Source organism: Perca flavescens, chromosome 22, assembly GCF_004354835.1.
Source record: "Perca flavescens isolate YP-PL-M2 chromosome 22, PFLA_1.0, whole genome shotgun sequence".
NCBI classification, from domain to species: Eukaryota; Metazoa; Chordata; class Actinopteri; order Perciformes; family Percidae; genus Perca; species Perca flavescens.
Window position 1 is genome coordinate 4,951,683 of NC_041352.1, and position 25,266 is coordinate 4,976,948.

At 42.9% G+C, this 25,266-nt stretch overlaps 1 protein-coding gene across 4 annotated transcripts; it reads left to right on the forward strand.

The window, feature by feature from the left end:
• Positions 1–3,314: 3,314 nt before the first annotated feature.
• On the forward strand, positions 3,315–24,360 carry LOC114549048 (polypyrimidine tract-binding protein 2). Of its 4 annotated transcripts, none has more exons than XM_028569176.1 (14): positions 3,315–3,505; positions 5,493–5,520; positions 10,399–10,417; positions 11,429–11,601; positions 16,121–16,261; positions 16,734–16,889; positions 16,983–17,093; positions 17,198–17,408; positions 17,689–17,804; positions 20,482–20,515; positions 21,095–21,187; positions 22,234–22,450; positions 22,836–22,913; positions 23,032–24,360. In XM_028569176.1, the coding sequence occupies exons 1-14, from the start codon at positions 3,498–3,500 to the stop codon at positions 23,159–23,161; spliced, it is 1,515 nt and encodes a 504-aa protein (XP_028424977.1). In that variant the 5' UTR covers positions 3,315–3,497; the 3' UTR covers positions 23,162–24,360. The 4 variants fall into 4 exon arrangements, with proteins under 4 accessions (XP_028424977.1, XP_028424975.1, XP_028424976.1 ...); XM_028569174.1 differs by having other exon boundaries at positions 3,316–3,505; positions 10,399–10,459; XM_028569175.1 differs by having other exon boundaries at positions 3,316–3,505; positions 10,399–10,459; positions 17,198–17,396.
• Positions 24,361–25,266: the final 906 nt, after the last annotated feature.

A 25,266-nucleotide genomic window follows, 5' to 3' on the forward strand; every position in this document is an offset into this window, starting at 1 on the left:
AATTACAAACCAGAATGTCCACTGTAGCCTATAGTCTGTATGTCTTTCTGTCTGTCTGTCTGTCTGTGTGTGTGTGTGTGTGGGGGGGAGGGGGGGGATTTCCTGTCCCGTGGAAGCATCAGCGTGCATATCAACTCACACTCAGATGAGGCTGATTGAAGCTGAGGGAGATATTGGAGGTGATACCCACTGACACACGCCTCACACCTCTGGCAGCACATCTCGCCCCTTGGCCACGCCCCCCCATCAGACTGCCCCAGCAGGTCGCGCTGTGATGACATCACCTCTGACTGAGCGTGTCACAACCCACCTCCTAATGATGTCTTCGTTGTGACACCTCTGTCAACACACACACACACACACCCACAAACACACCCACACGCACAAACACACACACAGTCTGTCTTCCTATTTTTAGACAATTAGTATATAGTTTATTAACTTTGGCCCAAATATTGCTGAGCATTCTTGGCCTATATTAAGAGCAAGAACAAAGTCCTATCTCAGTCTCTCATTTTTGGTCCTACTCAGAATGAGAATCTGCTTTTTTGGGGCAATATGTGTTCACATACTGTACAAGGAATTCGATTGGTTTTGGTTACTGTCAGTGTATACTCACACAGAAACAGACACACAGCTGAAACCATGGCAACAAAGCTGAATATGGTGAACATAAACATGTAGCTTTTATGTTCATATAAGTAGGTGAAAGAATATACAGTATATGAACAATACACCAATGAACAACAACATACAATGTCTATGTGTCAAACATGCATGTAGATTGTGAACATCAGTAGTGCAGAGTGTAAATCTGCAGGAATAAATCCTGAATACTTAAGGGAACAGGTTGCTTTCTATACATGATTAAGACATGTAGAGCTTTATCAGTAACAACTTTGGTCCTGCTCTCAGTGTTCTTGGTCTGAGCTTAACCTTTTTATTCCAGTTCAGTAGCATTTCATTTCCCTTGCCTGTTTTCGTTAATCTCTGTTAAGGAGTGGCACTCATTACAAAATACAGAAAATTTCAAGTCATAAAGTATGCCTTTGTCAATGGCAAAATATGTCTGTGGTGACTTAAGAGCTCATTTCAGCAACCTATTCCCCTACTTAGCCCAACCGCATTGTTTGTCTCCATATCACATTTGACAGGCTTGTTTTGTGCCCCCCTGCTTCTTTTTAATAACAATATGACTTGTATCCATGGTGCAGCGGGCGCCGTGCAGGATGTCAGTCCACCGTTATTTCCTGAGCAGCGAGCAGGACTGATAAACGGCAGTGATTTGCTGAGCGTTTGACAGTTTGCTTATTTGCCTTTTGCTCAGAGGGCCCCTCATCAACTAATTTCAACATGGCAGCCTCAGAAGCGCAAGTCTTTGGGGAAATGTCATTTTTAATTAAATCCCAGGTTCTTTAAGATAAGCAGTTAGGCGTTAATTTCACCCAGGGCGTGACGTTGTCAGGAGCCCAGGAGCTGTCAAAAATCTGCCCTGTTTTTTCCCCCTCTCCTCCCCCCCACTTGCAGACTGCCCTGCCAAAAACCAACCTTCTCTGAGCGGTCCAGATTAACAGTCCTTCGGTGCTGTTGTGTATGGTTCCCTTGACATCTTGGAAATAGTTTTCATGATGTCAATCAGACATTTTCAGGAAGTTTGAAATGTCCAGGAGACATCTTGTGAAGTGATGATGGACATTCAAAATAAATATACTCTATGTTAGGTGTAGGGTTCCTCTAATATCCTGAAAACAAGTACAGTATGTCCTAATGTCAATCAGCCAGCTGCAGCTGTTTTCAGTGAGAAAGCTCTGATGAAGCCTCTGTCCTCTACCGGCTCAGCAGCACAAGTCATGTTTCCATCCACACATTTTTATGCAAATTAAGTAATATCGAATGAAAAATGCCTTATGGAAACAGTAAAATTTGATTGAATTTCATGAATATTGACACAAAGTTTGTACGTTCGATCTCATCGGATTTTCTCTTAATCGGTAAACGGCTTATGTGATAAACGCTGATTAATAAATCATGAATTGCGATTACGTTTTAGGTAATTTTATGGTTGCAACCTGCCATAAAATGAAGAAGTATTTCTGCTTTCTTTGCAGACATGGTGGGTGTGAACGAAAACAGATATAAGCGGACGTACAAGGAGAACAGAGACTTTTTTCAATGTAATTGTGAGCGCTGTTGTTCCCAAACCACAGGCCACCGCTGTTGTTGTCTGGCATTTACGTACAACTGCATCATCATAGCTGATAATGTTTTGATAGCGTCGCTGTTGTCTTATATTATAGCTTGATATGTCGCTATCAGCTGGCACATAAGCACTATTACAACTTGAGCAATATTAATAATTTGTAGGTAGACAGCACAATCCATTTGGGCTAGCAAACTTTGTTTGCAAATGTTAGCTTGAATGTTGTCAATGCGAAAATGAATGGAAACACCTTAAAATGTCTCAAATGTTTTCAATATACCAATTTGACCGCAAAACAGCATGTGACATTCATTATGCACAGGTTTTTATTCGCTTTAAAGTCGTTGGATGGAAACACACTTTCACCGGCTTAATTCACATGAATGTTTTTAGCAAATTTCAGATAATTCCATTGAAAAGTGGATGGAAACATACCGTACCTACAGTCAGATACAAGCTGGGGAACACAGCGGAGCATTCAGCAGCTAAAGAGAGGAGCTGGTGGAGACCAAACAGAGCTAGAAGAGAGAGTGCATACATAAAAGAGCAAAAATGTATTATTTTCCTTGGCACCTATCATGTTTTCCACAAATTATGTACATCATTGTGAAAATGGCTTGAAAAATAGTGCATAGCTGCTGCAAATGGGAAAAGAATCTTCCTGAGGGAGCATGCCCCTGGAATTCTCCCCCAGGTATGGGCTGAGCCCCCAATGTTTACAACATCTGGCTCCAACCCAGTTATAGTTTATCTGAGAATTACATGTCACATGATCTTACCATAAAAGTAACAATTCCATAAAATGAAAAAACAATAATTCGTTCAAAGAATGTGTTATTCTATTTATTCTTTATTTTCAGGCCAAAAGTAGGCCTATACATGTCTACTGACAGTGACATATTGTTTGGGTTGTTCAGTTTCTCTCCCCTTGTTTTTCTGTGGGACAAAAAAAAATCTAATTATCGAAATTCATCCTTTTATTTGAGACAATTTATTGTAGGCCTATTTCTGACAGCAGTTTTATTTTCTCTCCCTGGTCAGAATAAAAGTGTTACAGAATCGTCATCATCAGCTGTCCCAGGTTACATAGACTGAATAGTATCTACACATGTGTTTTGGGTCCTATTGTAGCTGAAGGCAGCGCGCTCAACAGCTTCGAGACTTTCCGCCCATTTCCGCCATTGCATCGTCTTGCTATTTGCCTCCATTTTACTCTCGTGTGTATGTGTGTGCGTGCGCAGTGTCGGTGGAAGCTGGAAAGACAACAGGACGAAAAGGACGAGAAATACCTGCAGACATGGACGGGTAATGTTTCACCACTACATGTAGTTTTGAACTTCTACATGAGTGTGTAAAATAATGCGTCATGTTTAGGAGAAGCCGAGGAGGAGTCGCGTGCTGCTGCTGTTAACGGGTTTCCATAGCCACGCGCTCTCTGCCATTAAGGAAGTGTCTCGTGTTAGCATGCCTTAATAACTTAGCTTTATCACATCGGCTGCTTTGCTACCTCTTTGATAAACATGCTCAGGTAGACGTGTTAATAATGTTTGTCCTCCACAGTAACGTTAGCGTTCTGCCGCAGCTAGTGGAGTTTAGCCACCGCCATGCTAACTAATGTAACGTTACAGTAACGTCGGTCCTTTGTGTTGAAGCTAACTGTCTTAGCTGACTCTACAGGATCTCCTTGTCACTGCGTGCTCCTTTTTTTTTTTTTTTTTCAGACACTTGTATGATGTAGGTAGCATAGCAGCAAGGAGCTAAATGATAAACAGCGTTGATACATGTGACTGCAGCAGTTTTAACGTTGCACGTTCTATAAAGTGTATGTTCCTTCCGAGGTTACATGAAGTGTAGTCGGGTGTGTCAGTCAGAGTCCGGGGGTGGACCACCGTGCATGGAGCGTGACCTCAACACTTGAAGATGTGATGAATCGTTAACGATCCCCTTGGGAAACTGGTAGTTAGGGCCAGATCGTGTTGATGTCGTTATACAGACATATATGTACATACACAAACATAATGCGGTTTCAACCTACATGTTGGGAGGGGGGAGTGTGAACTAACAGGCACTGGTATCAGGAGGCAGTCTCTCTTCAGAATGGAGGCCTGGGAATGTATCAGTAGGTTTTCAATCTGCAAACAACAAATAACTGAACAGCTTTGGTCGCAGTGGGAGTAACCTGTTGGTGTTAGTTTATAACATTTCTATGACTTACTGTAACAAAGATCTTTTAACAAGATGCCACACTACGTTTCATGTGATGCCTCAGAACATACCAGTGTTGTGGTCAAGGGGGTCAGCCCTATGTTCCCACATTTCTAAGAATTTATTTTTCACTGAAAATTAGGCCCTGTGTTCCCACATTTCCAGGACATTTTCAAAATTAAGTCTTGTGTTCCTACATCTACCTTCAATTTAAGCCCTATCTTCCCACAACATTGGTTAGGGGAATAAAATCGGATACAGATTTATGAAAAAGGAAATGTGGGAACATAGGGCCTAATTTTGGAAAATAAATCCTAGAACTGTGGGAACACGGCCTAATTTTGAAAGAAATCTTAGAAATGTGGGAACATAGGCACGCTCCCGTAGTCGAGACCACCTAAACCGAGACCAAGTCATTACCAAAAACATAGTGTATCGAGACCAAGGCTTTGAGGGTTGGAGACGTAGACCAGACCAAATAACTGAAACATACAGTGTATACACAACTAGCTAATAGTCCCAGATATGTCGGTTAGTGTTACATTGCAGAATTTACACACTGCTGTGTGTTTTCTTTTAGATGTTGTTTTGCAAATAAACTTTAAAAAAAATATAATGAATAAAATGTTATTACCGAGGACATCTCCAAGATAAATCTCCTGTCACCTACATTCACTTTGGGTTTGTGTGTTAAGGGGGGTGGGGAACGGGGGTTACCAGTAACACGTTTCAGACTAGAAATTCAAGTTATTGGTTGCATTTAAAGCAGGAAGATTTACATCCAGTCACAGTCATGATGTTAACAAATAAATAAATCAGACGATACACAGCCAAATTTTTGATATCCCTGCAGTTGGGGTCTTGAAATAAAATCCCCAGTCCTCTAAATCCGAGACCGGGACACGACAGAGTAAAAATGTGCTTGATTCCGAGACGAGACCCAGACCTTCAAAAAGGTCTTGAGACCAAGACTGGTCTCCAGTACTTACAACACTAGAACATCCAATTGTCAGCCAGCAATTTAGACTTGGTTATAGACCTGTAACAAGTTGTGTATCTGACAGTGTCTTGTTTTTCTCTCTTTCAGCATCAGCGATGTTGCAGTTGGAGTGAAGGTGGGTTTTCTGCTTTTAATCTTTGCTTAGTGTTCACTACACACATCCTGTGAGCCTGCCTTGGATGCTGTATGTGTGTTTTTTCTGCTGCATTAACAAGGAACATGCACATTCTTATAACTTGTACGCTGCTGTTGAACAAGAAGAAGACTTACTTAATTAATCCCGCAAGGAGAAATACAATTTTTTTCCCTCTGTTACAATTGCACACAGGCATACGCAACAAAAAACAAACAGCCCGAGTTTAGAGAGATGGATGTCGGGAAACAGAATTTTCTGCTTGTTTTTTCAAATATTCACAAATGCGAGTCAGTGTGGAGCCTTTTAGTTCATTTTCGATTTCCAAGGGGCATTATCAACGGCCATAGACCAAAATGATATAGACCCATATATAACTGTTGTGTGTTGTTAGTCTTGTTGGGAGGCTGCAGTGTGGCCCTTTATGTGCTCAGGCTGAAGTGATTAATGCGAGAATGATTGATGGCATGCAAGAGTTGGTAGACTGGTTAAACCCAGCCCGATCTGCCAGCGATTTGATTTCGCCCTGCAGCTCAGGCTGGAAACCTGTACATTTATCTATCCTGCTTCCATTACAATTTTGCAGGGACCAATCACAAACTGGCTTATCCACCTGGCGCGCTATTGGCGGGTTTAACACGATGATGATAGAGAAGCGACCAAGCAGCTTCTTGTTTACATTCGGCCACCGAAACACAGCAACCCGTTGATGCCACTGACACTGCTACGTCACCCAGATCCTTGGTCTGATTGGTTGAAGGCAGTGTTGCCACAGTTACTTTAAAAAAGTAACTTAGTTACTTTACAGATTACTTGATTTTAAAAGTAATTTAGTTACTTTACAGATTACTTGATTTTAAAAGCAACAAAGTTAGATTACAAGTTACTTTATCGATTACATTCAGCAACTGCCGACAACACCCCATACAGCCTCAACATAAAAATGACAACCGGTTTACTGTGAGGCAGCTCAGCATTGCCAGCAGTAGGATCTGGGTTATTATGGCACGAAAGAGAGCGAGTCAACCGTGTTTAAGGGCAGCATTTCCGCTACAACATACTGCCAGACCAACTTCTTCAACTCTCCCCCACTTACTGGTTTTACACCGAAGTCCAGCTTTTGTTGTTTGGGTGGTGGGGGACCTCCTGCTCTCTGCTTCGCTCCACCTGGTGGGACTTGCTCTCTAAGTTTGACTGCAGTGCTGCGACTCCAAATGTTTCTTCAAATTTGACGTAGTGTTTTTGTAGCTAGATAGCACTTTGTCGCCATCAGCACAGAGTGTACAACGAACCTTAATATTGCCGTCTTTAGCTGACACAAACTCAAAATAGTGACTGTATTTCCAGCTAGAAAGCGCACATCTCTCTCCTCCCTCCATTGTTGTTTACGTTTGTGTTGCTGCATGGTACACGGGAACTGTCCTCACGTTGAAAAGGTGACTTGTCGCATACGTGAATTCACTCCCCGAGACACAAGAAGAAAGCAAAAAGATATATTTTTACTAAGGAAAATGACAAAAATAGTAACGCACAGTGACTTGGATAAGTAACTTCAATCTGATTACTGGTTTGGAAATAGTAACGTTAGAAAAGTAGCGTTAGATTGCTCGTTACTGAAAAAAGTGGTCAGATTAGAGTAACGCGTTACGTGGCATCACTGGTTGAAGGACTCCCAAGTTGCGTACAGAGTCATTTGAACTATGCCTGTTGATCACGCCTCTTGTGCAGTAGAACATACAAAGCAGACTCCCCAGACTAATGTTCAATCTTAAAAGATTGAGCTTGGTCTGGTGATAGCCAGACTAGAGAGTTTGATCACAACAGAACAACGTTTAACGCCACCACTAATGCTAGCTGAACCAGTTAGCATTAGCTCACTCAATGGCGCTTCTCAACTGAGTTACCAGTCGTGGAAAAGCATTGACCCAACTACATTCATCTAACAGCTTTAGTGACTTTCAGATTAAAAATACAAATTATGATCAATAAATAATGAATTATATACTTATATCAATAAGGCTTTATTGGTCCCCAAAATTCACGAGCTACCCAGCAGTATGTAAAGTGATATATAAAATATATATGTAAAGTCATTCATATGCTCAAACTTAAAAGCAACACATTAATGCATCAATAATTACAATCCTAATACATATATTTATTATTCTGAAATGGGCCAATCTGCATGAAGAGCACTTTTGCTTTTTAAGCATGTTTTGATGCTTACACTTTTTACTTTTAGCATAGACTGTATATACAGGGTGTCCGCTGGGTTTTAAAAAGTACAAACAGGTAGTAAATCAAATTAGTAAAAATGAAGGCCATTAAAAGGAATTAATCGCCATTTTACAAGGTATTCATTTTTAGAATTATTTTTTGCAAACTATGAGTTGTACATTTGTTTTATTATCTCTATTTAAGCTGCTCTTGTAATGTTTGTGTGATATTATATCCTATCCCGCATCGGTTGATAGCCTATCTTAGCCAGACAAGCCAGAGCCACATCTAGATTTTGGGTCTGGGAACACACCATTGGCAGGGCTCAATCCAAGGGGCGGGATAAACCGCTGTCTTTCAAATTGCATGCAATAGGATAGCGCTACAACCAAGCAGAGCAACGAAGAAGATGGCGGAGCTAGTTGATAGATTCAACTTTTGCCGTATCTGGTCGGCAAAACTGTGGATGAAACATTTTGCGCTCTGAACTGGATGACTAGTGGCTGCTGAACGTCAAGCTCCTTAACAGCTCTGACAGCTAAGCTACCTACACAAACATGGGCAAATGCAAATTTTCTGATAAAGGGCTAGAGGACCCGGCGTTTAAAGACTGGCTCAGGCCTGTAGAGAGGAAAGACCGGCAGACTTACTGTTTGGTTTGTAAAAATACCATCGGTATAACTTGGATGGGGGTTAACGCTCTTCGGTTGCTTATGTAATGTACCAGCCATAAATCTGGAATACGCGGAGAACAATTAAATGTGCGCAGCCGACCTGTCATACGCAAATGTGACGTCATGGGACCGCTGTAACTATTTATACTTGTGCGTAGTTGCATTCTTCTCCTGAACAGAGGTGGCACTAATGAACAAAGGCTACAGACTTTGCTATTTCTAAGGACTAGAAGAAGAAGAAAAAGCTAAACAACGGAAGAACTGGCAGCAGCATTGCCGACAATGCTTTGATTTGATTCGATTAGCCTTTCATTTGCCATAAAAGAACTCCTCTTAACCCAGTAAGTTTACAAGAGAGACTTGCAGTCACTCTGAGAGTCCTGGCATCCGGTTGTCCACAAACTCATCCATGCTTCCTGTTTCTGCTTTGTCACGTGTCGCTGAAAAAAAATAGAGTGGTGCGCGCCTTCTGCTCGCGCACTCAAAATCCTGGCACATTGGTGCACGCCAGCGAGCTCTACGTCATTTTAACGTCACATTGGCGAGCGCCATCTCGGCTACGGCGACTGTAAAACGGCCCATATCAATCTCATTAATGAGTTTCTGTGCTGCTGCTACCGTTAGGCCTACACCAGTGCCACCATCCAAACCACCGTTACGGCTACAGCGTCGACTACAGTATAAACGTAATATACGTATAAACCTGCAACTCAATGGCGTGTTGGTTTTAAAAAAGAAGGTAATAAAAATGGTATTAAAAGGTATTGAATTTACCTCCCTGGATTTCTGTATATACCCTGATATAACTAGACCTTCACTGAAGTGCTAGTTAATCCTGTGGTCCATCTTACCTGTTAGAAATTGTGATTAAAAGAATCAAAATGCAGTAAAACGTAGTTGTTTATCAAAACAAGATGTTTTCTTGTTGTCTCCTAATCTCAAAATGCTCCATAAGGTCGCATTTCCTTCCGGGTCCCCTTTTAGTTTTGTATCTTTCACCAAACACACATTACAATAAATGTAAAGAGACATGCCATAAAGATGGTATGTAGCCTGCTGTTAATGCCAGAACCAGCAAATTTCTTTCAAATATTAGTTTTGAACTTATAGCATTAGAATGGCTTTAATGAAACGGCTCAGGCTTGTGTCCCAGCTGATCACCAAAACGCAGCCGTTTCCTCAGCTAAGCGCATTGTTGTGGCTGCCTAACCTGATTTGTTGAGTGCCTGCTGCGTTTCCGTCTGCACAAAACAAAGTTAAAGTCCTCTCTGGAAGGGAAACGGAACAGTCATAAAACTCAGATTCCTCCGATATGGTGGGTCTTTGTCATCCGGTTTATTTCATCAATATTTCAGTGTCGAGGACAGAACAGAGGGGTGCCAGCTGTTGGGACAGAAATCTTTTCTCGGATTCTTGTAGCTCGTGCACTGTGTGCTCACATTCTGGCCCAAGTCAGACAACTTTATTACCCGTCCAATTTATTTGTGTCCTGTCGCCGTAGCAGAGCCTGCAACATCTAGTTTATCGTTACCATAAAGAATGTTAGTGACGAAAGAACAATTGGTTCAAATGTAGTCGGACAGAAACCACGAGGGCTGTGTGAAGCTATTATAGCGTTGTGTGTAATGGGTCCCCAGCCAGGTTCTGCTTCATCCCATCAGTCAGGTTTAAGAGCGCAGGGCGCCCGTCAGCCCCAGCAAGCCTTCTGGGACCGAGCAGAGCTCAGGATGAAATGACACGTCTTGACATCTTAAATTCAGCAAGATTAAACCCACACCAGAAGAGGAGGAGCAGACCACTCTCCTTCTGTTTTATGTCCCTTTCCACCTACCCCTTTTGTTCCTTTAAACTGTCTTCAGAGACTTCTGCCTTATTGTTGCCTTTGAGGGCCTGTCTGGAAAATGGAAATAGTTTCCCCCGTTATTTCACAACTGTTCCTGACTGTTTGTCTATGTCTTTCTTTCTGCAGAGAGGATCAGACGAGCTGAGTATGTACAACAGTCCCAACTCAGGCATGAGCAGTATCAGTGGTGAGTTTGTTCCGACCACCCTTGGACGGGGGGGAGAAATTGCAGGCAACCATTTGATCGGTAGTGACCGACGGCATTAAAAGGAGTTAAATGGTGTTTGAAAAGTGAACCCCATGGGAGCTGTTTGGTGTGTGAATAACATCACGCTCCTCTGTAGGAGGGCACCCACACACCAAAACATGTGACTGAAGGATATCTCTGCATTGTAATGCCTCCCCCTGCTATCGGCAGCAGAACTAAGGACGACTGCAAGAGTTGGTTGTGGCACTACAAAGAAAAGATTGACAAACTTCACGTATTAAACAACATCTAGTGTCTTTAATCAAAGTCCCAGTCTACCATTGCTACACAACGCCCCCCTTCCAAGCTAATGTCACCCCGTCCCAATGTGCCCTGAGATGATTCTCAGACTGCCTTTATTTAGGCACCTGATGTGCATTGACAGTTCTTTAATTTCAGGATCCCAGCTTCTACAACATGACTAGGTCGGGTGTTCTGCTACAAAACAGAATTATTAAATTATTATTCATCTGGGGTAGTTTGACCGGCACAGGCTACTATGTACCTTCTCAAAATCATATTCTTTTCAGAACAAATCTGATGTGCAGACCCAAACTATGAAATGATCCTTCTAACAAGTACTGTGTGTATCCCAGTCTGATGCATCAGGAAAAAGTCATCTGAAAATATAAATAGTCCCCAACAAATTTACTATTTCGTCCTGTTTGAAAAATACTTGCTAAAAATGTGTGTGGTCAGCTGTTTTAGGAAATGACTGAGCTTTTAGTAGTTTATAATCATGACACGGTTTCAAAGAATGATCTCTTCGATAGGAACCAATGGGCTTAAGGGACGGACTGACACATTGTTGCTTCTTACCTTTTCCTGAGATGTGTTGACAGTGACAAAAATGCTTTATACCATTGCATCGATTGGCACAGGTAATGGATGTTTATGCTACACTTTCAGACGGGGCTTCCAATGGCAGTGACAGTAAAAAGCTGAGGGTGGAGGAGGCCCCACCATCTCGTGTGCTCCACATCAGGAAGCTGCCCAACGAGGCCTCAGAGACCGAAGTCATTGCCCTCGGCTTGCCTTTTGGCAAAGTTACCAATATCCTCACACTGAAGGGGAAGAACCAGGTGAGTGGAGGAAGCCGTGGACATGGTGTATTTGTTAGAACCACATAAGCGTTAGGGTTGGATACCGTTCACATTTTTATCGGTACCGGTACCTGAAATCCGGTTCCGCTACCCAGCAGTACTTTCTCTCGTAATAAAAAAAAAAAAAATGTCAGTTGTAAAAATAATTCCAATATTTCCTATTCATACTTAGAACATTTTATTTATTTAGAACATTTTACACTTAAAATAAAATAAACAAAAAAAAGCACACCTGCCTCTCTCCTCCCAAACCCGCCCCTGCAACCTATTAAATCAAATAATTATTAATTTCTTACACTGCACTGTAACTTTTATTCTCGTATTTGTATCTTATTATTTTTTTAGCCTCTTTTATTTTGCATGACCGTTTTTAATTGCTCTTTAAAGGCTCTGACACACAAACCCGACAGTCGGACAGACTGCCCCCCCAAGTTGGTCAAAAAAGTGCCTCGGAACACACCGAAGCGACGCCAACTTCAGCGTACGTTCATGCGCGTGTGCGAGACGTAATACGTCTCCATAACAGCAGGTGGCGCTAATCTATATTGACGCCCAAAAAATGAAAAGCGGCAGCTGATTGGACGAAGGCGTCATATGGGTCTGCCTGCTCCCGGATTTTACAACCGGGCATAATGGCGGCTTCGTTCGGGATACGATCTCATGTTTTACAAAGATAGTTCACCAAAACGTGTTTCTGAAAACATTTTAAGCGAGAAATAGGCCATGCAGTTGCTGAATCTGTCTTCATTTCAGATCAACAAAGGTCAGTTTAAAAGATTTTCCTCAGATTTTGAGAGGCGTTAGTCAGGCTCATCCCGCTTGTCATTTCCGGGTTAGCACTCCACCAATCAGATGGGTCATTGAGTCCGACTGCCTGCCTTCCAATTCAATATGTCAAATTGGTCCAAATGAAGGCCGACGGCTCCTCCGACTGACAATAGCCCGGAACACACCGAACGGACTCGAGTCACCGACCTCGCCAGACTGTCCAACGGCCGATAATCGGGTTGGTGTGTCAGTGCCTTAATGTTCGATATTTTTAAACATGTGAAATTACAAAAGTTACGGGAAAACGCATCAAAATACAACAGTTTATTTCAACTGACAGTCATATTGGACTCGTCCAACATGAATAAATAAATAAGGACCATGTCTACAGAACAGGACATGTTTTACTGGTTGGACAGTATAAAATATATAAATAAAGAGAACAGGACATGTTTTACTGGTTGGACAGTATAGGACATGTTTTACTGGTTGGACAGTATCAAATATATAAATGAAGAGAACAGGACACAACCTTTCTTTCGCTTCTCTGATTTTTTCCGTTTTGTTTGGTGGTGCACGATATATCGGCCGATATGGTCATTTTTTTACACATCTGTATTGTTCCGATGTCAAAATAGGGCCGATGAATAGGGCCGATGTGAATCATTCCTGTGTATTTGACGTGTGTAGGCTTAGATGTGAATGTGTGAGAATTTAGATTTAAATCTGACCTGTGGAGGGCAGTAATACGCTTAACAGCATCTATACTGCTGAAATCAGAAGAAGAAGAAGAAAAAGCGTGGGTGGGGATGTTGGTTTTTGCAGACGGAATCTGCGGCGAAGTGGGACACTGGAAACTTTAATAGACCACCGGCTCTCGGTGGGCGGGGGAGAGATGAATGTTCGGAAATAAGAGGTTGCTGTTCGGTTGCTGCGGCCCACCGTACAGGTTAGTTTGACCAGCGGGCAGCAGCGGCGGCCGAAGTGGGCAGCAGCCGCGATCATGGGGGGACATTCTCAGCGGTGAAACGCAAACGGGGGCTGGACCTAGCTAGGTGGAAAGCTAACGCTAGCCAGCCACCTGTTCCATCAATTCTGGTTGCAAGTGTCTGCTCATTAGACAACAAACTGGAGTACATCCAACTTAAACGAAACTCTAGAGACTACTGTGTTTTTCTTGTTGTGGAAACATGTCGCCGGGTAAGAGTGGAGGCTTTGTTAACACGGACTTGTGCAGAAATTAGCTGCTTGTATCCAACTAAATGCTAACTGCTGGGGAAGTTTGTGACTAGTAAATGCCGACCGTTCTACATTTCACGCAAATTTACAACTGTGTTTATAATCTCCTACATGTAGCTATTGCACACACACGTAAAGTTCAGCTAATGCATACTAGCATTAGCGCTTGGTTGACTGTAAACACCTGTTTCGTATGTCGTTTTTATATATTTTAAATGTGTAACCATTACAGCCACGGTGAAATGTTTCGTGTATATGGTTGAAATGACAATAAAACACATTTGGGTTGAGTTGAATGCTGCCTCACTGTTGGTCTGTAGGTGGATGTGGCTTGGGAGTAGAGTCTAAGCAGCGAAGCAAGTGCATTCTGGGATTTGGTGTCTTTCATCCATATGAGCAAAAAACACATTTTCTGGCTTATCTCGGCCTAGAAGGCACCAATTTCTATAATTTCAAGGGTTAGGCCTAACCTTTAAGTACTTGGCAGTTACTGTACTTCCAGTTCAGACTGCAAAAACCAGTGTCTGTTCAGTCCAGTTTGTTCTGGCTCCATTTTCACATTTTACCTCTTTCAATACTTTTGGCTTTGGCCATTTAAGGCCTACTACTGTACTTTAAAGTTTTGAACTGTTGTACAATGTTCACAGAATACAGTGACTTGGTCTCAAGTGAGTTAGATGTTTATTGTGAATACTCAGGGTTGGCTTATTCATAGTGTGAATTCAGGACACACTTGTATCCTTTTAAAAATGTATTTTTATATAAATATTTATTTTTTCTTCTGAAAATCTGATGACAGTCATATTAAGGTGCCCAATATCAGTGATTTCTGAAAATAAATCACAAAAGTAAAAGAAAATGCCTTTTGGAAAATAGTTCCTTATTTGATTATCATAAAAAATGTGTTCTATACAGAGATATCGACATCGGTAAATATCGGTATTGGCCATAACAGCAATATTAATATCGGTTATCGGTATCGGCCACAATTTTCACATCGGTGCATCACTAGTTTTGTTTTCTCTATCTATTTCTTCACTTACACTGTCACTCTGTTGAAATATACACACACGTGGTACACTCCATAGTCTAGTAGTGGCCACACAGCCAATGGACGGGACGCAGCGCTCCACAAAATAAACTACATATTACATACTTATTGCGACACTTTCGATATATTGCGATAACGATATTGAGTCGATATACTGTATCTTGCACCCCTAGATATAATATTGCGCAGCGTAATATTGCGATAAAGATGTTGAATTGCCTATAGAAATAAAGTTGCCTTGCTTTGCACTACAACCTCCAGCCTGCCAGTCAGCGACCAGGGCATAGAGATGACTGTTGTTCCTTCTTGTCTCAGAGGAAGTATGTCAACAGCACTGTGACTGCTTTCGTCTCGCCATTAATATCCTATAGCAGTGAACGGTGTCTGTGTGAATTTTTGAAAACTGTAACCACACTTGCAACCGCTTTATCGGTATTGCCGTGACTCACTGGAACCTAAACAAACCGCAGAGGCAACGTGGTTTACTCAAGTTTGCTCCGTCCGCACCTCTGCGTGCGTGCGTGCGTGTGTCCGAGATAGCAGCTAACGCATATCTGACACCATCACCCAGATGTGCCAATCACTGGAACGAGACAAACCAGCTTAACCAGCATACAAATAACAAAAATTAAAGTTAAATTAAATGGAGAAGAGCTTGGATGTTAAACAAGAGCTTATTCATTATTTTACCTACTGTTAAAAAAAGCAAATACAGGTTAATCTCTCATACACTACTCTTTTTGCACTATTTTTGTATTCCTTCTGAAAGTGACTTTATTTTGTGGTTGGATTGATCGCCTACATCTGGCTTCAGGTTGTACTACAAATTCATTTTACTTGAACAGTGCAGTTTTAAATAATTTTAATAAATAGAGATTTGAACCTTGTTGAAATTTTTGTGGAAATTGTTAATTGAGCAATGGGAAAATAATTGCTAATTGAAAAATGAATCGTTAGATTAGTCGACTAATCGAAAAAATTATCGCTAGATTAATTGTTTAAAAAATAATCGTTTGGGACAGCCCTAGTATCACAGGAGGACTTTGGACTCATTGGGTCTTGCCCTCTTGAACCGCATCTGAGACGTGCCCACAGCTCCATACGAAGCGGACCAAAAGCCTATTGTGTGTCTGCTGACGAGGGCCGTAGGAGATATTTGGGTCAGAGATTTCTGTCAAGTACAGCTTCATTGTTCTCCTCGCAGTACGGATGTCAGTGTGTCGCCTATTCTCCATCAATCGACGCCCCTCGATGTTCACACAACTTCATCTGTTTTGGTCTAGAGGACAGAGGTTCTGTTGATTTATTTGTCTGTAACTTGCAGGATATCTAAAATAACTTTTGCATTGTTCAGTGAAAAATGGGTGGAAGGTTTGCCCAATTTTGTGGAAATTAAGTAGCAGATAATTACTTCTAGTTCTTCTTTTTCTCTTCTTCCAGGCGTTCTTGGAGATGGGGACGGAGGAGACAGCCATCACTATGGTTAACTACTACACCAATGTAACTCCGCATATCCGCAATGTCCCTGTCTTTATTCAGTACTCCAATCACAAAGAACTCAAAACTGATGCTGGCAATCAGGTTGGTAGACCCAGACTAACAGACCAAACACTACAACCACAGGGCGGCTGTGGCTCAGTGGTAGAGCGGTTGCCTGCCAATCGGAAGGTTGGTGGTTCGATCCTTGGCCCTGCAGTCCCATGTCGAAGTGTCCCTGGACAAGACACTGAACCCCGAGTTGCCCCCGATGCTGTGCATCGGAGTGTAAATGTGTTTGAATGATTATCTGATGAGCAGGTGGCAGCCTCGGCCACAGTGTGTGAATGGTTGAAGAGCTTTTTGTCTTAATACTTAATGACGTCCTGAAGTAATTGGAGGTGTAAAACGTATAAAGATAATCATGTTCAACCCTAGAGGCTACCTTGTTTAGTGTTTGGCAAATGTGGACACGTGTCAGTGTCTATGTCCTGATTTCTTTTAAATGATTATTTCACCATGTTTGCTGTTGAGCCCCATTGTGTGCCAGTGACTGACGGCTTGTGTTTGGCCGTAGCGGACCCAGGCGGTGCTTCAGGCAGTGTCGGCGGTCCAGTCCGGCGGCTCGCCCAGCTCAGACGTACAGGAGGCTCTGGCTGCAGCCTCCAGTCCTGTGCTGCGGATCATCATCGACAACATGTTCTACCCTGTAACGCTGGATGTGCTGCAACAGGTACGCAGCCCACACAGGAACGGTTCAATTGGCATGTGACATAACACTCATATATATACTTATATTTGTTTGTATTGTTTGATTTGTTTTCAGATTTTCTCCAAGTTTGGCACAGTCATGAAGATAATCACATTCACCAAGAATAATCAGTTCCAGGCCCTTCTGCAGTTCAGCGATCCTGTGAATGCACAGCAGGCCAAACTGGTAAGAGCGTGTTTACCTGCAGCTCTTTAGCATTAATGTGTTAGTGCTTTGCAATGCCACATTTAATAGTTGAACGTATATGATGACTCGTTTTCTCCTGCCAGGCACTGGATGGCCAGAACATCTACAACTCGTGTTGCACGCTGCGTATCGACTTCTCCAAGCTGGTCAACCTGAATGTCAAGTACAACAACGATAAGAGTCGCGACTACACGCGGCCCGAGCTGCCTGCTGGTGACGGCCAGCCCAGCATCGACCCCTCGGTGGCCGCTGCCTTCAGCAAAGACTCCAACTCCCTCCTCGGTAAGATCCCAGGTACATCACACTTTTCTTTTTCTTCCTTTTTATCCTGTTGTTGATGTTTGTGCCAGCTGCTTTAATTTAGTCTCATGAGACATTTTTATCAGGTTGAATAATTTGTAAAAGCTGTGTTTTTATTTTTGAAATGGAATTAATCAAAGCTGAGTGGTGGCTGTTTATCAGTCATTTTGGCTGGTTTATGGCTTGCGTCCATGCCCGGCTCAGTGTTGTTATGCTGTGGTTTAGTGGAAGTGCTGCTCTCCATTCCATGATTGCCTGGTCTGCTTCCCGACAGGAGCGCTGAACCCTCTGAGCGCGGCGGCGGCGGCAGCTGCTGCTGCAGGGAGGGTGGCCCTCGCTGGACAGACGGGCTCCAGCGGAGTCCTGCTGGTCAGCAACCTCAACGAGGAGGTTAGTAACACACCTGCACACACACCTGTCAGACGGACCATCTATCTCCCCCAACTTCATCCCTCTGTAGTTTTGTTTTTGCTGTTTAGGGCAGGTAGTTTCCCTGTGCTACTTTTGTCATGTCATAGCGGAGACCTTAAGAAGGTCCGTGCTGGGATGTTTATGTTACATAATGTGGTGTATTTAGCTGCTGTGATCTTGGTCAGTTCTATTTGCATCCAAATATTAGATACTCTCAGATTTAGAGCTCTTCTGTGAGAATACGAGCGTGGTTTTGTTTGAGCTTTTTAATTCCCCCGAATGCTTTTCTGTAGCCGGGCTAATAACATCTTAGGCGGAAAAGTAGTCCATATCTTTTCTAGATATTTCCACAACGTTTAGCCACTCAGAGCTGTGATGATGTCTGTTCTGATGGACGCTGATCACTGAACTGTCCCAGGGGACACTCAACATTACACTGAGGGCCAGGTGTACTAACGCTTTTGCGCCCACGTCAGGCGTATTTGTTTCGCAACGTGCGCGTAAAAGCATGGCGAGGTATGTACAGACAGGCCACACTGAGGTAAAAGCGCAGACTGCCTGTCGCGGGAACTGAAAATGGCAAATTGCGGAGGGTCTAGGGGAAAGGGGGAGTTTCCCTTAAAGAGATGGGAGGGGAAGCGTAAAGTGATTAAGCAGCCATGCAATATTACACTTACTGGAAGAAATCTAAGATGGCATTGAATCTCTGACTCAGCGTTCACATTCCATTCCACTAGTTGTTAAACTCCTCGCTACATTGCAAATATTGGCATCAGGATCATTTCAAACAGTCATCACATCAGCAGCGGGAATATCGTAGTCTGCACTCAGCCGTATCATAGCACCAGTACGTAACGCTTTGCTACAGCGCACTAGTCAATACATACATTTCCCCACTACTAATGCCGAAGTTAACATGCATCAAGCTGTTACCTCATGAACAAGCAGATCAACTTTGTTATCGCTAAATCTTTGTTTTTGCTGTTTTGACTGACTTGGTGGCAGATCCATGATAGAAAGATACGCGCAATTTACAATATAGTGGGCGGAGAAAGGCGCTGATTACCCGATGAACTGCAGGTTTGGTAAATACGACGTAAGCTAAAGTATCGCAGTGTGCGCTTTCTGCGGGTTGGCCATGGCGCTGGTAACGTTTGTGCTTCGTAATCGTTTGCAAATATACGTGCATCTGTCCCTGAGAGTCCAAACTTCTTCAGAATAGATGCACTGGACCTCTTGTTATTATTCCAGTTAGTTTTGATATGAAGTATAAAAAAGAACATGTCTAACCTTTTCTTTTGCTTTTTTAGTGTCCTTTACACACCCAGAATCTTGCCGTTATTTTTATTTTTTTTTAACTTTTGGTCAAGCCTATGTCCCTATAAGAGAGAGGGGGATTTGCTGTTTCTGTCACCGCACCAGAACCCTCCCTCTTTCCTCCTCTGATGTTCTGCCCTCCCTTCTCTTGTCAAACTGTATCTAACTCCGCTAACTGTCTCTCTCTGTTTTTCTCTCTAAGCTCTGCTCACCTCTCCTCAGCTCATATGAAAGCTCATATGAAATCATTCTGTGGTCTCCTAAGCTGTGTCTCAGTCCTGGGAACAAATACCTGCCTCTCTGAAACGCTCGCTCACTGACTTTTCTCCCTCTTCCTCTGCGTTTTGCCTTTTTTAACTGTGACCTAAGCGGCATCTAATTTGTCTCACCTAATGTCTCTGTCTCTTTCCTCATCAGTCTGTTTTCTCTGGCTGTGAATGAGCTTCTGACAGTATCTCAACCACTCAAACACCTGATGTTAAGATACTGTGCTTAATCCTTCTTTTAGCCTCTCAGACTTGTGTGAACGCCATGTTTTACTCAGGTGGCCTTCACATCAACTCTTGCCTGCCAAATTATACTGCCAAACTAATATTGAACTGCATGGTCTCTTAACTACCCCCCCCCCCCTCAGCTTCTCACACCCTTGTAGTACCCTTCTCTCCCTCGCTGAAAGATTGTACATCTTCAGATTTCCGACCTGCTGCATGTTGTTTTTTTATCCCATGGTTATGACTTTATATTGCTGATTTTATTATGATTTTGACATGTTTGTAACTTTACCTCATGCTTGTCCAGGGTGAAGCTATTTGCTGTATTTTGACTAAAGAAAACATTGATCCAAGCCATTATCTCTGACCAAACTACCTGCATTATTCCAGTGTACTGACCTATATTTTATTTTTTGTCCCTCCTCCCCCCCCCACTTTTTTTTTTTTTTTATTCCCTCTCCCCCCCAATTTGCATTTGCTTCCCTATTCATCCCCCCCTCCCCCCCCTCCCTCTCTACCCCCCCCATCCCTCCTCCTCTCCCCTCCATTCATTCTGCCCTCTCCCCCCCCACTCCATGTGCTGGTGGGGGACTTTTAATCACCCCTTCCTATTGCTCCACCTCCTCCCACATTAACCCCCCCCCCCTCCATGACTCCTCTCTCTCCGCCTGTTCCCCTCCTTCATGACCCACCACCTCCATCACTCTCCGGGGGGAAAACAAAAACCACCATTCCTCCTACCTACCTCCGTTCTGGATCGATCTGTCCATCTCTACCTCCGCTCCGCTCCGACTCTTCTACCTCTCTACCTGTCTCACGCTGCTTGTTGCTCTTCTCTCCCTCTAAAGATGGTTACGCCCCAAAGTCTGTTTACCCTCTTCGGTATGTTATCGTTAGCTCTCTCTCTCTCTCTCTCTCTCTCTCTCTCTCTCTCTCTCTCTCTCTCTCTCTCTCTCTCTCTCTCTGTGTCTCTCTACCTTCTCTTTTTGTTCTATTTCATTCTTTATTTGAGACATTTGTCATTATTAGTATTATTATTATTATTATTACAAGCTTATGTATATTTATATGCGCACAGTAGCTTGCTTGGTAATTTGTAATATATTTTGGCCCCCTGTTTATTGGTTTGGGTTAATGTTCATTACCTTTGCCCTAAAATCTGCTACTTCGTAATCTGTTAATGCACGGTTAAGTGATTATTTTTTGCATGCTGTTTTTTTTTTATTTCTAGCCAGCTTGATAACTTATCTGTTTCGAGGGTGTCTCTTCTCTTTACCTGTTCTCTCTACACACCTCTCACTCTACTGTGAAGTTCTTGTGTGTCCTCTGCTAGTCTCTCTTCTGTGTTTTCTTGTCTTTAAATGTCCTTGTCTCCGATGCTAACTTTCAGTGTTTTTCTAACTGTCTGCTTTCTCTCCACCTCACCGCTTCTCCTCGTGCCCGCCTGTGGCTCTAATCCAGGAGTGTACGGCGATGTCCAGAGGGTGAAGATCCTTTACAATAAGAAGGACAGCGCTCTCATTCAGATGTCCGATGGCAACCAGGCCCAGCTAGGTGAGCAGACGTCACAAGCACCACCTCGGTCCCTCACGGATCATCGTGTTGGGACGCTCGGGCATCCCAGGAGGCGTAAACCTCACTGAGTGCCACTACAAATGTTAAATAATGTTATTACAGATGTTGGACGTCATATTAGACTAACCAACACTGCCTTTCAAGTTTTCTAAATGGATGAAACAAGACATTCAAGACATTACAAGACTTTGCTTCGTCTCTGACAAATATTTAGATTAATATCTAATCTACTTACGTAATTTACTTAGAAGCCAACCTCAGAGGTGATCTGTATCACTGTAGTTCACACTTTGTGATAATACCTACATTTTTGGGTTACTTTGCATTACTTAATGATTATTCTGTCTGTAAAATCGTTGGACATCTCAAACATGGAGAAGGCAGAAATTGTAAGACATATTGCAAGGGCAAAGGCACTGCAGTCTGTCAAAGCATACTCGAGAGAAATCAAGGCCGACTGCAGCACAGACCTCCGCCAAGGCTGTAGCCTATCTCGCAGTGTTAAGGAAAGTGAAAAATAATTTGTGTCCGCTCCAGAATGTAACGGTTTCTTCCTTGGCCCATGCTGCTCTCTTAAACCACGTTTCATGTCAATCGGGCCCGTAGTTTTTGTGTAGCCCTGCTGACAAACCAAACCGAAAACATAACCTCCAGCTATGTGTACTCCTATGTCAAATATTGTCTGAAAAATCTACCGAGAAGTCTGGCAATTTGAGTTTGGACATTTTGAAATGGACGATATGGAGGAACCCTTAAGAGACAGAGCTGTCCTTCAGTATGTTGGAAAACAGAGTTGTGAGTATGGCCAGTTCACTGCTGCCGTTGTTGTGTGGCGAGTCAACTCAGTGTGACTGCATACAAAGACTTTCACTTTTAACCCTTTTATGAATATGGGTCTAGTTTTAACGGTGTAGTGATTTACATGTTTTCTTTGAATTGGGTTCAGTTAGTAGAGCCAGCGAATACCACATTACAGGCTACAGCGATTTCACCACTGACCATCCTCTCTTTTGCCGCGGCCACAGCAATGAGCCACCTGAATGGCCAAAAGATGTACGGGAAGATCATCCGGGTGACGCTGTCCAAGCACCAGACGGTGGCGCTGCCCCGTGACGGCCTGGACGACCAGGGCCTGACCAAGGACTACGCCAACTCCCCACTTCACCGCTTCAAGAAACCTGGCTCCAAGAATTTCCAGAACATCTTCCCGCCATCTGCCACCCTTCACCTCTCCAACGTCCCGTAAGTACCAGGCCAGTCGGTTCTGTTAGATACTGGACAGTGTTCGGTCTTCAACATCCCTTGAATTCCACTGGGAATCACAGTAGGCTCAGGTCCGTGGAGTGTCCCAGAGAGCCAGAATGCTGGAACTGGTTCAACTACGTAAATTGAAATAAAAAAAAAAAAATAGTTATCAATTATGCTTTCACATGCCAATGTGAAAAAGACCATAGCAAGAAATACCAAGTGTCAGGTAGCAAAGGGCCGCTGCCAAGGACTCAGCCCACACGGGGCGCACACAAACATTAGAACCATTGTCCTTGCTCATTAACACTCTTCATTAGAGCTACTTGGTGCTTAAAAAACGAGTCCTCATTACTGTGACTTGTGGCCTTTATTTCAACAGACAAGATGTGACGGAGGATGACCTGCGACTGCTCTTTTCCAACGCCGGAGGCACTGTGAAAGCATTCAAGTTTTTCCAGTAAGTAGACCTGTCCTACTGAAGGAGCCAGGATGGGCTCCATCAACACAATGAGTGATTCTTGCTGTGGTTTAGCGTTTGTGCGCTGGTACTTACTGCGGTGTCATATCTGTTTTAGGGATCGCAAAATGGCTCTGATCCAGATGTCAACAGTGGAGGAGGCCATCCAGGCCCTGATTGACCTGCACAACTACAACATGGGAGGCAGCCAGCACCTGAGAGTCTCCTTCTCCAAGTCCACCATCTAAAGATCTGACCCACAGCGTGTCGGAAACCTTACAGACTGTCTGGACACCGGGGGTGGGGGGCAGTTTTGTTGTTGGGGTTTTGTTGATCCTGTCATTCCTAGAGAGAGACTGACATTTTTGACTGGCATCCCTTTTTTTAAAGAGAAGAACTGAGTATGTTTCAGATACTGGATCCTCCCAGCTATTCTTAACTGTACCTCTGTATTTTTATGTAAAACACAATATTACATGATTGATTGTCCCCCTGTATGATAGTTTGATGTAGATCAGTGTTTAATTCTTTAAGTTGGAAAGATACAGTACTTATGTGCCTTACTTGACAATATCAACCATTTCTACAGCTGGACATGGTTACTCATTACTCTGCTATGCTTCTGAGGCACATTGGTATTGGATATTTTTGGGGGTTAGTGAGAATGCAAGCTGTGTTGTCATCCTCTAGACATTGTTACAGTTTCCCTTTTAGTTTATCAACCGAAGAGAATATTCCTGAGGCAACATGTAAGAGTTTTCCAGCATCCTGTGCCTGGCAGCTTCACTTGAATTCCATTATTCCACGAGTACGCTCAGTGTCAGACTGTTCTCCCCAGTTTTTAATTCACATATCACGGTGTGATTTCTTTATCCGTGTTTTGAAGCCTTTCATGCTTTTTCTTCTTGGCAGTGAGGTGTAATCGTCAGTGACAATGGTTTTCTAAGCATGTTTAGTTATGATAGGATCTCCCATCAGAAAGTGTTGCATGCTGTGGAAAAAGTTAGAAGAGGAGTCCACTGTGATTTTATTGTCAAGTGACCGTTTACTAGAGAGGGCTACTCAGTTGGACCAAAGTTTCTGTGCCTTTTAGTGTTCCTTGACTTCATTTGAACTAAAAGCGTTAGAACACACTGACGGCCAGAATTATAAGTGGTGAGTTAATTCCCTTTTTTTTTTTTTTTTTTAACGACCCAACAGGACCTCTTTCTCAGAAATAACATAGTAATGTGTATTTTTTTTTTTTCTTCCAAGTCTGATTTTTATACAGCTCAAAATGTAAGGATTTGGTATAGTTCTGAAGAGGCACAATTAAAGGATGAATTATTTTCTAACAAGGGGAGGTGCGCCTTGGTTTCCTGCTTTTTGAGTTTTCCCTCACATGGTCTCTCTCATGTATTCTGCATTACGTCTGTAGCATGCTTAATAAAACTATTCTGTAGCGCTGCATTCACCTCTGTCTCTCTTCTTCTCTGTTCTGTCTGCTCTGCTCACTTCTGAAACCATCTTCAGTCCCAGGGTGGGAAAGAAGCCAAAACTCATTTTGGAGCCACTTGAAAACTCGCTCTTATAAGCCAGATTGAGCCCTCTGATGGTACTAATTTACAGGACAAGAAGTACATTTTGTGGATGCGTTTCCCACCCTGCCAACTGACACAATCTATTCCTTTTGATGTCTTGCTCCTCTCTTCTAGTAGTTGCCTATTTTCTAATCCGTCTCTGAGGGCCTGGCTCTCCTGACAGTCTGTCTGATCTATCTACTTGTTCTCACACCTTTTATCAATTACATAAATGGCCCCATTTGTCATTTTTCCAAGCTTTTTTGCATTTTACGCCACTGCCAGCTTTTGAGCGTCTTGAGTAAAATTGCTTCATACACAAACACAATGTATGCTGAGCCAATTAAAACCAGTGTACTGCTGCACAATGCCATGGAGAACACGGTACCGTTCACAACTTTTGAGTGTTTGGGACACCGTTTTGGTCCGTAGGAATATAAATGACTGATCTTTACCAATATTCAGTCCTGTGTTAAAGAACAAATCTGAACACCTGTACATGGCTGCTCTGGAGGAACAAGGCGTCATTGTTTGAGTCAAAGGATGACAACCGTATTCCTTTTCTTCCTCATATCACCAGTGTTTTGCAAGTTCACACTTAACAAGTGCAAGCTCAAAGTTCACACAGATTAAACTAAACCAGTTCATGTTCATTTCTTCCGGGGATTTGTGGTAACTAAGCTGCTCTGTGTCATTTTGAATTGGTTGCTGATGTGACCAACATAGGTGGTGATAGACAGATGGTTTATCCAATCAGCCTACCAGTATTTTCAGACAGCGGTAGCCCTAATTCG

What these genes read in the sequence shown, in the direction of transcription:
- LOC114549048 (XM_028569174.1), top strand. An exon ending in CACTGAAGGGGAAGAACCAG is followed by an intron (nt 11,602 to 16,120) that starts GTGAGTGGAGGA and finishes CTCTTCTTCCAG; the next exon opens with GCGTTCTTGGAGATGGGGAC. An exon ending in CTTCACCTCTCCAACGTCCC is followed by an intron (nt 22,451 to 22,835) that starts GTAAGTACCAGG and finishes TTATTTCAACAG; the next exon opens with ACAAGATGTGACGGAGGATG.